This window comes from Ornithorhynchus anatinus, chromosome 2, assembly GCF_004115215.2.
Source record: "Ornithorhynchus anatinus isolate Pmale09 chromosome 2, mOrnAna1.pri.v4, whole genome shotgun sequence".
In the NCBI taxonomy this organism is placed as follows: Eukaryota; Metazoa; Chordata; class Mammalia; order Monotremata; family Ornithorhynchidae; genus Ornithorhynchus; species Ornithorhynchus anatinus.
Genome location: NC_041729.1, coordinates 63,077,858 through 63,092,678, shown reverse-complemented (window position 1 = coordinate 63,092,678; position 14,821 = coordinate 63,077,858). Strand labels below are relative to the sequence as shown.

General features: G+C 52.3%; 1 protein-coding gene and 1 non-coding gene across 3 annotated transcripts in view; both read right to left on the bottom strand.

The window, feature by feature from the left end:
- Positions 1 to 209: 209 nt before the first annotated feature.
- On the bottom strand, positions 210 to 277 carry MIR7427 (microRNA mir-7427). Its single transcript, NR_127416.1, has one exon. It is a non-coding gene; the product is annotated as a microRNA mir-7427 (primary transcript).
- A 1,967-nt stretch (positions 278 to 2,244) lies between these two features.
- The window catches only part of LOC103165227 (zinc finger protein 345-like), a 32,543-nt gene continuing 19,966 nt past the window's right edge, over positions 2,245 to 14,821 (bottom strand). For both annotated transcript variants that reach the window (XM_029056460.2, XM_029056466.2), the window contains exons 7-8: positions 12,692 to 12,808; positions 2,245 to 4,726 (exon numbers count right to left, since the gene is read on the bottom strand). In XM_029056460.2, the coding sequence (XP_028912293.1) occupies positions 2,745 to 4,726; positions 12,692 to 12,808 (2,099 nt within the window). In that variant the 3' untranslated portion in view covers positions 2,245 to 2,744. The remainder of the gene's footprint in view (positions 4,727 to 12,691; positions 12,809 to 14,821) is intronic.

Sequence of the window (14,821 nt, the reverse complement as noted above, 5' to 3'; positions counted from 1 at the left end):
GCGGGGTGAGCCCAAGCTGCTCTTCCCCCACCCCGAGGCTCAACGGGGTGAGCCGTGTCCTTACCTGGCACCCGTGGGGGGCGAGCCGCCACCCCCCCCCCCTCGCCCGGCACGCCACCCGCCATCAGCAAGCGGCAAGAGCACCAAAAGTGAGCTGGACAAGCCAGAATACAGACATATAATAATACAGACACAAAAGCAGCCTCCGGCAGGGCCAAGCAGACAAGCCGAGCAGCGGAAGAGGAGAATTCCACCGCCGCGTTTCTTGTTCTCACCAGAGCTGGATAGGGCCGGTTTCCTCTGCCCCTACTCGGAGGCCCCTTGAGGATCGGCCATTTGCTCACCTTTACCCCCAGTCCAGGGGTCCGGCAGGGTCTCCGTCCCGGACCCTTGCCATCACGCCGCTGGGCTCCCGCCCGGGAGGCCCAGACGAGAGGCCGCATCGACGAGCCCCGCTCCCGCAGCTCGACGTGACGCCCGCGGCGGCCGCAGCCACTCCGGGCGGATTCCCGGTGGCTAGACGGCTCCTTCTGATGGGAACTTGGAGCGGGGATGACAAACTCTTCTTTCTACCCAGGTGCACCTGCGCAGTCCCTAAATGCCATCCTCCGCCCCTTCTCCCCCGAGCCACCTGCACCCAGCCAGTGCCAACAAGAACCCGGAAGTAGCGTTGGAGGAGGGGGACCCAGGAGTACCTTTTTCTTCCTCCGTCTCCGCTCCCTCTTTCCCGGGCCTCTCCTCATTTCTCTCCCCTCATCAGCGGCCCCACCCCGCCACTCAAAATGAAAAACAAGCACCCCTAACTGGAATCCTCGAGTCCGATTTCCCCCGATGCCTTATCTAAAAGGAGCTCGTCCAGTATGGACTGCTGAGCGAACGGCCAAACGTTTCGGCATCCCTCATGCCTCTGGCCTCGACCCGTCTGTGGTCGGTCCCACTTCGCGCTGACCGTGCGGCAGCGGCTCGGGCGTCCGTTGCCCGTTATCAGCACGGAGTCACCCCGGAGCGGCCCGCGGCATCGCTTCAACGCCGGGAAGGCTGGCGGCATCCCAGGACCCCGTCGCCGGGGACCGTGCTCTGACAAGTGGACGACAGCTCAGGGGTCGCATCTGAAATGACTAAAAAACTGGCCTCTGGCCAATAAATATGAGAACCATGCTACTTACTTGTCTGATCAAACGATCAGATGAACGTTCAATTCGCATCCTTGCTCGTCTTGGTAAGTCAACGACACGCGGTCTGCTCTTACACCTGGTCGCCCAAGTATCCGACTCGGATTTAGCTTTCTCTTTTTCTTAAATAGTATATGTAAAATTAGCTTATGATTCACCTGAAATGAAAATAAGTTCTTCGACGTCAAGTTAGTCTTGACAGAATTTCTGACCATCCATTTCCAGGGTTTCTCTGAAGCATTCACTCTCTGATGGTGAGCAGGCAGTCAGTTCTCAGGGAAAGACGTCCCACCTCGGTGGCACACGTAATTCTCCGGCGCTTTAATAGGTTGTGAGCTCTGGGCGCGGGCTTTCTTTCAAAAAAATAAAAAAAAAAAAAATCAAGCGTCGCCAGTCTGAAGGCCAAGAGGTGACGTGAAGAGTGCAGACCAGGCTCACGTGGAACGGTTCATCCAGTCCCACCTCACCAGGAGAGTAATGGGCATCCGTTGAAACCCGAAGCTGATCATTTTAAAGCAATCAAAAGGAAGTTTCTTCTCACAGCAGGTGACAAACTACAGAGGAAGAAGTGCAGGCCACCACATCGGTAGCTTCCAGAAGGGCTCGGATAGATGCATAGACGCTGGGTCCACAATTAATTGCTACGGTTAAAGTTCAGGACGACGGGTTGCCCTCCCCTGCCCGTCGCGATGGAGGTCAGGCAGGGCAACCCCACCGTTGCTCTTAGCATCCCGTCACCCAAGACAAAATATCAGGTCGGGTAGACGGTTGGCGAAAATCTATAAACAGTCTTGGGTACAAAAGGGACTGAGGAAGGGTTCTTAGGGTTTCTTTTCGTTCTTGATTCTCTCCTTCTTTATTTTTAAATGGTACTCGCTAAACTACGTGGCAAGGACTACTTCTAAGTGCTGGGGTAGATCGAAGTACATCAGGGTGGACACGGTCCCTGTCCCACGTGGGGCTCACAGCCTAAGTTGCAGAGAGGAGGATTTAATCCTCGCTTTACAGATGAGGTAACTGAGGCACAGAGAAGTTATGTGACTTGCCCAAGGTCACGCAGCAAGCAGCCGACGGGAGCCGGGATTAGAACCCGGGTCCTCTTGACTCCCAGACCTGTGCCTTTCCCACTGGGCCACGCTGCTCCTTCCGGCGAATAAGTTAGACTCTAAGACTACACTAATCTCATCCACCCGGTTTCTCTGTAGTGCACGTTTGCTAGTGTAAAAAGAAAAAAGAAAAAAAGTCCTAACTAGGGTCCGTCCTTATTGTTCTTTCACTCGTCTAGAGGAAGGGAAAATGTAAACATTCCCGGAACCTACGGTGTGAATGATTACAGTGGAGTGTTGGAAGGGAAGACCCTCTACTTGCGTAGGCCACTCTCCCAGCTGGCTTTCAGCGACGGGTGGCTCTTCGCTTGCTCTGAACTCTAAATAAGCGAAGAGCGGTTCAACATCAGAAAAATCTCTTGGGGCCTGGGAAATCCCCAGGGCACCCAACCATGGGCACCGGCCCACCCCCTAATAGCGTTTTTATTACATCTCGCGGTCTAGTTCTCTTGAAAAACACGCTAACTCAGAGAAACGGATAGGAGGCCCCAAATGCGGGCGTATTTGCGGGATTTCTATCCATGAGGATGTTGAAGAAGGACTGGGCGTTGACCGAAGGCATTCCCGCATTCATTATATTTGTAGGGTTTCTGTCCATTAAGAAATCACTGATGTTCAACAAGGGTTGGGCGGCTGCTGAAACCATTTCATGTCCGACATACTGGAAGGGTTTCTTCCCAGTATGAATTTTCTGATGCCTAATGAGGGCAGAGTACTGACTAAAGGCCCTTCCACACTGGTTACACACGTAGGGCTTCTCCCCGGTGTGAGTTCGCAGATGTACGATGAGGACCGAATGGAGGCTAAAGGCCTTTTCACACTCGGTACACTTGTACGGCTTCTCCCCGGTATGGATTCTCTGATGCCCGATCAGGGCCGAGTGTAGAGTAAAGGCTTTCCCACAGTCATTACATTTGTAGGGCTTCTCTCCAGTATGGATTCTCTGATGCACCATCAGGTTGGAATGGCGACTGAAGGCTTTTCGACACTCGCTGCACTTGTAGGGTTTCTCTCCGGTGTGCATCCTCCGATGATCGGTGAGGCCTGAGAGTTGGCTGAAGGCCTTCCCGCATTCATTGCAATGGTAGGGTTTCTCGCCGGTGTGGACTCTCTGGTGGTTATTCAGATTTGAATGGTCGCTGAAGGCCTTTCCGCACTCGTTGCACTGGTAGGGTTTCTCCTCGGTGTGAATTCTCTGATGTATAACGAGCGTGGAATTGTGAGTGAAGGCTTTCCCACATTCGTTGCATTTGTAGGGCTTCTCTCCGGTATGGATCCTCTGATGGACGATAAGGGTCGAATGGCGGCTGAAGGCTTTCCCGCATTCGTTACACTGGTAGGGTTTCTCTCCGGTGTGAATTCTCTGATGCTCTATAAGAGCCGAGAGTTGGCTGAAGGCTCTCCCGCACCCGTTGCACTGGTAGGGCTTTTCTCCAGTGTGGACCCTCTGATGATTGATAAGATTTGAGTGGTCACTGAAGGCTTTCCCACAGTCGTTGCAGTGGTAGGGCTTCTCTTCGGTATGAATTCGCTGATGTATAATGAGAGTTGAGTGGTGGCTGAAGGCCTTCCCGCAGTCGTTACATTTGTACGGCCTCTCCCCCGTGTGGATCCTCTGATGGACGATCAGGGTCGAATGTCGGCTGAAGGCTTTCCCGCATTCGTTACACTTGTACGGCTTCTCGCCCGTGTGCATCCTCTGATGTTCGATGAGCGCCGAGAGCTGGCTGAAGGCTTTCCCACATTCATTACACTGGTAGGGCTTCTCTCCGGTGTGGATTCTCTGGTGATTAATAAGGTTGGAGTGGTCGCTGAAGGCCTTCCCACAGTCATTGCACTGGTAGGGCTTCTCTCCGGTATGGATCCTCTGATGTCTGATAAGGGTCGAGTGGTGACTGAAGGTCTTTCCACATTCGTTGCACTGGTAGGGTTTCTCGCCCGTATGGATCCGCTGATGCACAATAAGGGTTGAATGTCGACCAAAGGCTTTCCCGCATTCATTACACTGGTAGGGTTTCTCGCCGGTATGCATCCTCTGATGTTTAATAAGGGCCGACTGGTGACTGAAGGCTTTCCCACATTCGCTGCAGATGTAGGGCTTCTCCCCGGTGTGGATTCTCTGATGCTCGATGAGACACGAACTCCGTTTGAAGGCCTTCCCGCATTCGTAGCATTTGTAGGGCTTCTCTTCGATACGAATGCGCTGATGTTCAATATGGAAGGAGCTCCACTCGAAAGCTCTCTCATAGTCATACGACTGCTTGTCTGGGGAGGCTTTGTAATGGAATTCTTTGAAGTTTCTGCCCTCATTTTCATAGGTGTTCCCATCCACAGAAGCCATGAGAACGTTCTGTGGGCGTCTTACCAACAGTGGCCTGCGGAAATCTCCTTCTTCATAAATGTCCTGCTTTGTGATAATTGACTCTGTCTCAGTTCCTGTCCTACAATCTAAAATAAACAGAAAATGCAAACATCAGCCACCTCTTTGCTTCCCTACGCTGAATGAATGACCGAGGGAGACGGATCAGAAGTGGGGGGGGGGGGGGGGGGGGGCACTCGCTAGCAACCGGGATGCCCTTTCTCGGGATACTTCCCGACTCAAAACTGCTATGCCGTCTACCAACTGGAAGATTCGGGGGGAAAGGGTAGGAATGGGGGTCAAGTCCTTGGAGGAGCAAGGAGTCAGCAAAATGAACCCCAGCTTTCGGCTTTTCCAGCTGGTAAAAGACCACACGTTATAGAGAGAGAAACCCTTTTGGGTCACTCCTTTCTTGTTCCCTCATCAGATTTATTATCATCGTTATGTTCCTTAGGAACTAAAGGAAGGACGGTTGTGTTTGACAGACGCTGGGTTGGCAGTCAGGGGAGGAGAAATAATAATCAGTAATAATATGGTGTTGTCAAGCACCTCCCATCTAAGTGCTGGAATAGATACCAGATAATCTAGTCAGTCACGGTTCCTCTCTCATCCGGGGCTCAATAGAGGCACAGAGACGTCGTGATCTGTCCAAAGTCACCCAGCGGACAAGCGATGGAGCTGGTTTGGAACCCAGGTCCACTCACTCCCAGCCCCACGTTCTCTCCACTAGTCCTTGCTGCTCTATTACAGGTGAGGGTCTTTGTGCAGCAGAGGGCCTGGTCAGAAAGCGTGGCTCGACAGATACGAGGCTGGAGGGGTGTTTAAGAGGGGTCATTCCAGAGTAGTTACAGTGGAATATGCCCTATTTATTTTGTTAATGAGATGTACATCACCTTGATTCTATTTATTTGCTATTGTTTTAATGAGATGTTCATCCCCTTGATCATATTTATTGCTACTGTTCTTGTCTGTCTCCCCCGATTAGACCGTACGCCCGTCAAAGGGCAGGGAGTGTCTCTATCTGTTACCGATTTGTACATTCCAGGCGCTTAGTACGGTGCTCTGCACGTAGTAAGTGCTCAATAAATACTATGGAATGAATGAATGAAAGAGATTGGTGAGCTTCCTGAAGTTGACAGAACTGCTGGAACAGGGGTACGATACCCGTGATACTGCTGGATTTTGTTCCTTGGAAGTGCGGTGAAATCTTCATTGGCAGCATCATGGGGTACCTTTTCCCACTAGACTAACTGCAGTTGTCCAACCCATTCCAGAACCAGCCCCATCACAGCCGTTAAGTTTTCTGGGTAAATAAGATTACACTGGAAATCCCCCATTCCCTCTCTATTCCTTCTGCCTCTTACGTCGGCCGAGCTGATCTAGCCCCACACCGGAACTAGAAGTTTGTGAGAGAGGAAGCCACTCACTCCTGAGTACCACCCCTCAAGGAAAGGTTTGTTTACATAAAATGCCAGTCATTTATCAGGTGGCACTACCTGGAATTCAGTCGGGTTCATGCAATAAGAGGAGGGTGCTAGTTAGAGTTAATTGAGGTCGAGTACTTGAAGGGTCAGGGCTCAAGGTCTCTGTTTTAGGTCCAGGGCGCTAGTACCCAATCAATCCATCGGTGATGATTTATTGAGCGCTTACTGCGTCTAGAGCACCGTACAAGCGCTTGGAGAGTACAATATAACTGAGTTGGTAGAGACACGTTCCCGGTCCACAATGAGCTTACGGTCTAGAGGGAGAGACGGACACTAACAGAAATAAAGTACGGACACGTACGTAAGTGCAAACCCAGGAACAAAGCTTTGTTAGCCGATACTGACTGGAGTTCCCCTAGGAGGGCCGTATTCAATGGGAGAAATTGGGCAAGGAAAACCACCAGAACCACTGCCAGGAAGTACAAGGGTACTGGGGGAGGGGAGGGGCTAGCCCCTTTCGTAAATGTTCGGGACATTTCCACCTGGATGTCCGCCCGCCACCTAAAACTCAACATGTCCAAGACTGAGCGCCTTATCTTTCCTCCCAAACCCTGTCCTCTCCCTGACTTTACCGTCACCGTGGACGGCACGGCACTACCATCCTTCCCGTCTCAAGCCCGCAACCCCGGTGTCATCCTTGACTCCGCTCTCTCATTCACCCCACACGTCCGATCCGTCACCAAAACCTGCCGGTCTCGTCTTCACGACATCGCCAAGATCCGCCCTTTCCTCTCCTTCCAAACTGCAACCTTGGTGGTACAATCTCTCATCATATCCCGACTGGATTACTGCATCAGCCTCCTTTCGGACCTCCCCTCCTCCTGTCTCTCCCCTCATCAGTCTATACTTCACTCTGCTGCCCGGATCATCTTCCTACAGAAACGCTCTGGGCACGTCACTCCCCTACTCAGAAATCTCCAGTGGTTGCCTATCAACCATCGCACGAAGCAAAAGCTCCTCAGTATTGGCTTCAAAGCTCTCCATCACCTTGCCCCCTCCTACCTCACCTCCCTTCTCTCCTCCTACAGCCCAGCCCCCACGCTCCTCTGCCGCCGCTAACCTCCTCACCGTGCCTCGTTCCTGCCTGTCGCGCTGTCGACCCCTGGCCCACGTCTTTCCTCTGTCCCGGAATGCCCTCCCTACTCACATCCGCCAAACTCTCTTCCCGTCGTCAAAGCCCTCCAGGAGGCCTTCGCAGACTGAGCCCTCCCTTTCTCTTTGCTCCTCCTCCCCTCCCTCCTGCCCCTACGCCCTCCCTCTGCTCTACCCCTTTCCCCTCCCCACAGTACTTGTGTATATTTGTACATATTTATCGTTCTACTGATTGTATTAACGATGTGCATTTATCTATGGGTCTATTTATCTATTTTGACGGTGTCGATGCCCGTCTACCTGTTTTGTTGTCCGTCTCCCCCTTCGAGACCGTGAGCCCGCTGTTGGGTAGGGATCGTCTCTATCTGTTGCTGAATTGTATTTTCCAAGCGCTTAGTACAGTGCTCTGCACACAGTAAGCGCTCAATAAATACGACTGAAAGAACGAATGAATGGAAGTTCTCAGTAGAGGCATTTTGCCTAGCTCAATAAGGTTAGGGTCATTTAATTAAATGCCAACTAACCCTTCAAGTCTGCCCAAGAAGAGGGCGTGGGACTCATGTCCAGAAAAAAGAGTTGCTGCAGAATGGGGAGGGAAGAAGAGGAAACTCCCCCAGCAACCAGCCCTCTGAAAGCGGAACTAAGTGGATTTAAGATGCTCCCGCACAGTCTGGGTGCAACGTGGAACACCATGGGACGGCAGCGGTTGTGTAAAGGGTGGGTACTTGGAAACGTGCACAAGGAAATTTCTAAAAACTGCCCCTTGCGTAGCAGGAAAGAGCGGAGGGCACTAGGATCCTAGAGGGATTTATGGATGTCCAATCTGTTCCAAGTGTTCCTTGAATCACTTCACCTCTGGTGGCCCCCCAAGCTGCCACCCCCTTCCCCCGTTTCTAGCAGTTTTCCATCCGCCGCACCCGTCTCCTCGTGCCCATCCCTACCAACTCCACTCTGGCCTTTTGTCACGTGCTTGTTTGGGCTGCAGTCGCCGCGGGAAAGGCGATTCCCTCTCTGCCCCCTCCTTGGCCTCGGCCCACACGCTTTCTGCTCTCCCCTTTGCCAAGCAGGTTGATGTCGGCGGGGTCCCGGCTAGGACCCTCCTGATAGCCGGATGTTAGTCTGCGGCGGTGCCTAGTGGATAAGGCACGGGGCCGGGAGTCAGAAGACCTAGGTTTTTAAGCCCCTTAACTCCCTCTTGGACCCCTCTCTGGCCAACTCCGATTTTCTCTCCCGGCCACGGTTATTTTCTTCCTTCACTGCCTCTAAATGAAGCCCAGAATCCTCAGGGGTCTCTGTCCTCAGTCCAGTGGCTGACCCCACTGCCTCGGAGACTGGCAACGGCACCTGCCTCGAGAAGCCGACCAGCGCCGAGTTTTCCGGGGAAGCAGGGAAGTACCTCCGTTACGGAGGGGAAGGATGGCAAAGGACGAGAGGAGAAGAGAGGCCGGGAGGGTGAGGGAATGCTGGCATCACTACTTCAACGACTGAAGTCTCTGGGGAACCTGAGGCGGCCGGAGCTCATTCTCAACTTCCCTCTGTCTTTCGGCTGTCCCGTTCAGTCAACGTCTAGCCGGTATGCTCGCTGTGGGCAGGGAATGTGTCTGTTTATTGTCAGACTGTACTCTCTCCAGGGCTCTGTACACTGTAAGCGCTTAAATACGAGCTAAATCGTGCCAGTTCTTCCTCCAAAATGTTTCCAGGATCCACCCCTTCCTCTCCACCCAAACAATCGCCATCCTGATTCAGGCTCTCACCTTCTGGCCGTTAGATTGCTGCATAAGCCTCCTCCCTTACTTCGGCCTCGAGTGCCCTCAGCTGCTAGGATCCTCTTCCTAAAAAGATACTCAGCACGCATTTCTCCACTCCCTCCACGGCTACCCACTTTGTTTTGTGTCAACTGTCAACTCGTGACACACCACTAGCTTTCTGCATCTTGCAGATATGGAGGCTGTCCTTTCCCCGTACTTCCAGTTCACACTCTTCACTCCTTCCAGGAACACGAAAACTGAACCTCCCCCTCGATCCTTCTGCCTCTGCTATTTTGCCCAAGCCATCCCCCCAGCGTAGAATTCCTTTCTTTTTTGAATTCACCGGACCACACCTCTCCCATCTTCAAAGCCCACTTGAAATCCCCTCTCCTCCAATAAGTCCTTCCCGATTAATTCCCAACGTCCTCCGTGGCATCAGCCCATCAGCCACTCTTTGCGCTTACACACAATAACTGAGGTATGTGCTAAGCGCTTACTATGTGCTAGGCACTGTGCCGAGCACTGGGGTGGACACAAGCTAACTGGGTTGGACACAGTCCCTGTCCTACATAGGGTCTCTATCCCCACTTCAGAGATGAGGTAACTGAGGCACAGAGAAATAAAGTGACTTGCCCAAGGCCGCACAGCAGACAAGTGGCAGAGCCGGGATTAGAACTCGGGTCCCTCCAACGCCCACTTGACCACACCGAGCCTGGGTATAAACATTCACTTGTACGCTCAGTTACTGTTTCACCTGCTCTTCCTCAGGCCCCACTATTTGTAAACAATTTATTTCTGCCCACCTCCCCAGTTAGAGCGTATGCTCCTTAATAATAATAATGGTATTTGCTAAGTGCTCACTATGTGCCGAGCACTGTTCTAAGCTCTGGGGTAGATACAAGGTAATCAGGTTGTCCCACGTAGGGCTCACCATCATATTCGGCACTTACAACAGTGCTTGGCACATAGTAAGCGCTTAACAAATACCATTATTATTATTAATCCTCAGTTTCCAGATGAGATAACTGAGGCACAGAGAAGTGAAGTGACTTGCCTAAGGTCACACAGTAGACAAGTGGCAGAGCCGGGACTAGAACCCACGTCCTCTGACTCCCAAGCCCGGGCTCTTGCCACTAGGCCACGCTCCTGGAGGGCAGGAATCGTGCTCTTTACTACAGATGTACGCTCCAAAGACTTCTTAGAATTCCCCGCGTAAAGTAGTCGGAAACCATGGACTGACTTACTGGAAGAACCCCAAAGCCCAAGCCTGCTTGTACCACCCCTCCCCGATCCCCCACGGCAGGTGCTGGCTTCGCTAGTCCCTCCTCCTCAACATTCACGAGAAGCAGCGTGGCTCAGTGGAAAGAGCCCGGGCTTGGGAGTCAGAGGTCCCGGGTTCGAATCCCGGCTCTGCCACCTGTCAGCTGGGTGACTGTGGGCAAGTCACTTAATTTCTCTGGGCCTCGGTTACCTCATCTGTAAAATGGGGATTAAGACTGGGAGCCTCCCGTGGGACAACCTGATGACTGCACATAGTAAGCGCTTAACAAATACCAACATTATTATTATTCATCCGGTCTGTAGGCTCCTCCCTCTAGACTGTCAGCTCCCTGTGGACAAGAATCATGTCTACCAACTCTGTTGGACTGTACTCTCCCAGGCACTCAGTACAGTGCTCTGCACACAGTAAGCGCTCAAACAGTACCCTCTGCCTAATGCAGCAGCGGCACAGGAGAGAGTCGAGGGCAGAGGCTCAAGTCTACCCGTGCGGAAGGAGGCCGTGGTAAACCAATTCCGTATTTTCACCAAGAAAACCCTATGGATCCACTACCAGAACGACTGGAGACGGAGAGCGGGGCGCTCTGGGAGAGGCGCGTCCGTGGTGTCGCTAGGGGTGGGAAACGACGCGACGGCATAAGACGAGACAAATGTGATCAAAACACCTTGATGGAGGCCCTCTATCTAGAATTGATAGTAATAATGGATAAGGTGAGGTATTTGGGTTGCAGTTCTCCAAGAATGAACACACTCCGCAGGAACAGAATATGAGAAAAAATTGCAGGATAGGAACCTGCGAAGGTCCTACATGTGACGTCCAATGAGAAATGAGATGTTTTAATGTTAGGTTCATCCCCTTGATTCTATTTATTGCCACTGTTCTTGTCTGTCCGTCTCCCCGATCAGACCGTAAGCCCGTCAAAGGGCAGGGGCTGTCTCTATCTGTTACCCATTTGTACAGTCCAAGCGCTCAGTACAGTGCTCTGCACGTAGTAAGCGCTCAATAAATACTACTGAATGAACGAAAAAAAACTCAGTCCCTCTTATCAGTGAACTGCGCGTCGCTGCCAACGGCCTATTTCCATCTTGTTATTACAGCACCGGCAAAACATAACCGGGGGCTCTCCCCAGGGTCTACCGTAACGCCTGGCCTATGGGGGGAAGCAGCGACGGTGGAGAGAGGCCCCCGGGCTGGCCAGGTTTCCCTTCCGACTCGGGATCCCGAATCTTGGCAAAACCGGTTTCAACTGAGGCCCACGGGATTCCTCTTCAGCTGGCCGAGTGGGAGAGGGGTGTGGTGTTTGTCTTTAACCAGAAAAAAAAACAACAAAGCGATCACATCTGACAGGGAGCAGGATTAGTCTGAGGCAAAAACCATGACTCTGAGGCTCCTCTGTCAGCCGCCCAGGGAAGGGAGGGCACTTGGCCCCTTGAGAAGAGGTGAGCAGGGGAAGGGTAGGGTTCGGCCCTACCTGAGGGTCTGAGACCGGATCTGGAGAGAGCCCTTTATTTAGCGGAGGATTCACTCTGGCTCCCTGAAGACGGCTCGCTGAAGGTATCGATCGATCGCATTTACCGAGTGCTCACTCCGTGCAGAGCCCGGTACTAGGCGCTTGCGAGAGTGCAATATAACAATAACGGACACATTCCCCGCCCACAGGAGTATAAAAGCAAAATCACCAGGCAAGACTGTTGTTGGCTGCGGGCATCTTGAGACAGACAGGGTCCGATCACGATGGAACTAAAAGAATTCAAAGCTTGCCACAGGTAGCCCATCCCTCGACGGTGCCTCGACAAGACAGCGCTTCACCTAGGAATGCCTGGCTAAACCGGATACTTTGGGGATTGGGATACTGTGGACGATTCACATAAGAACATCCTAATTTATTCTTCCTATTAGCAATGCACATGGGAACCTCTGGTCATGCACTACTAAGACTATGCACTTGGGAGAGCAAATAGAAATAAAAGACAAGATTCCTGCCCTCCAGGGTCTTATAATCCTATGGGGAAGACAGACGCAAATTACTGGCAGGTAGTGGGAACGACGGGGGAGGCAGGAGGAGAATTAGTAGCTACGACAGCGGGAACAAAGCATGGAAAAATGGACTGGTGAATAAATGACCAAGGAGAGTAAACAAACGGACGGGTACATATAAATGACCCAAGCTAATGGAAATTAAAATTGGAGAACTGGAGAGAAAGGTTTTCGGAGGGTTCTGAAGGTGGGGCGGGCTGTGGTTTGGCAGATTTAAAAGGAGAGGGGGTTTTGGCCAGGGAAAATGGGGTGAGCAAGGGTCGAAGGAACAGGTAGGAGATGAGTTTGGGTACGGTGAAGGTCTCAGGCTGGGGAGCAGAGGGGAAAGAGGGAGAGAGACGGTGGAGAGCCTTGAAACCGAAGATCAGGAATTTCTGTCGGAAGTCACTCCCACCCTCTCCTTTTCTCACTCACCTGTGTAGGGGTCTCTCAGGGTCTCTCTGTTGTCAGGTTCCTGAAGAACCAGGCCCCATAGGTCTTTCCCTTCCTCCAGCTGAGAAATCACTTCAGGCTTGGGAACTGGACATCCAGCTTTAGGAAAAGAAATTACACATGGTGGTTGATACCGGTCCCCCAGGTTCATCCCCGAGAGCTCAGTCCCGTCCGCCTCAGACTCCTCGGTCTTCAGCGGCTGATGGGGAAGCGGCAGGAGACAGTCAGAGAGGAGCACAGGCGAAGAGGCCCCCGGGACCCTTGGGTGGAAGGGCCAAAGAAACCTGTCCCAGCCAAGCTGGGAAGTGGATCTGGAGGGGACAGTTTAGCCCCAGAAACCCCTTAACTTACCTGCCTTCTCCCTGTTGGAGGGGAAACGTTTCCAAAAGGGGCATTCCTAGGGGGATTAGATCCCCACTGCACGGTTTTCCACACGTCTCTCTCCACCAGGGAGTGTAGAGATTCTCTGAAACTGCTGCGCTCCTACCATGACGTCCAGGGCTCTTGGGGCCCTCCTCTCCCGGACCAGCGGGCAGCCTCTCCGGGAACCCACGCCGGCTCCCCTCCGCATCTCCAAAGAACCTCCAGCCCAACCTGGCTGGGCGCCGCACCGCCCCAGTGGGATAGAGAGAGGCAGCCGCAACCCGGTACCACCTCCACAAAACCTGGGGGGGACTGGCCGTGATTGGGACCGTGGATGGGGCCACACAGAGCCTGTTACTTTGTTCCTTTAGCCACGGTGCTCTACAGATCTTCACATTTTGTCTTTATGCGACCTTATGCTTCATTTCACCTCTCCTTTCGTGTCTCTCGCCCCTCTCTCTTTTTTTCCAACTGTAAGCCTTGCCTAGCTTGTCTACTTTCCACCCGTGTATTCCTTCCCAGTGCTCGGTAGAATGTTCGGCACACGGTGCTCGATACATGCTATTATTACTAGTACTGCATATCCAGACTTGAACCGCCCCGCCCCACAGGCCAAGTTTAGGGTGGGACCCAGTATGGGGACTTTGTTGCTGGTTTGCGGCAGGTTTGGAAGATTATCCCCATTCAGATCTGTAATTGGGATCCTGCTGATGAATACAGCTGGCTAAGACCTAACCCACTCAAGCAGGACAGACAGAAGAGGCTCCTCCCCCTGAGCCAAGCTCCCCTGCCCGCCATCACCCCCTACCCCGGGGGAACCGGCGAAAGACAGAGCTCTACGGCCCCGCCTGCCATCACCCCTACCGTCTCATCCAGCTTGGGCCAAAAGAGCAGCCTTCCCCACCGTTGAAGCTCATGAACGCTGCCGGAACAGTGAGGAGCAGGAAAATTGTTGGTTCGGTACTTCCCGAGCGCCAGGACGGTGAACGGCGCTCACTAAAGGCTATTACCACTCCACCCTGTAATCAATCCATCGATTCTATTTATTGAGTGCTTACTGTGTGCGGAGCACTCTACTAAACCCTTGGGATAGAACAGTTTAATTATATAACCGAGTTGGTAGGCACATTCCCCGCCCACAACGAGCTTATGGACCCGGGTGATGTTCCTTGAAGATGTGACTGTTTTAGGGGGTATGTTTCTTCACAGATTTATATTTTATAACCTGGGATCAACTGTATAACCTCTAGAGCCGTAACATGAAAGTTCATCTGCAGGTGAACCCCCGCTACCAAACACCCACGCTATGTAAAATCCCTATTTTTATTACTCACATACTCCAAGAATGGAACATTCTGCTGCAATGGCCAATCACTGGAAAGAACTCGATTCCCTTCTCGCCCACTTCCCCTGCCTCTCCTTGAACACAAACTGGAAACCTACTACTTGAGCACTAATTCATTTTCCTTCTTCCCGTCTAGAAACTTAGTCTCTGTCTACTCCATTAGTTTGTAAATGCTCTGAGGGCAGGGATCAGATCTACTGACTATCGATCTCTCTTAAGTGCTCAGTACAGCACTCTGCGCACTCAAGGTGCTCAATAAATAAGTGATTGGTTTATTCTTTATTAGGGTAATAGCCACACCATTAAATGAGGAGTTGTAATACAATTATGAGTCTAAGTAAGACTCTGCAGAAGCAGACGCTTGTTCTGCGGACTAGTGCAGTCGTCTTCACCTGCGGTGAAGA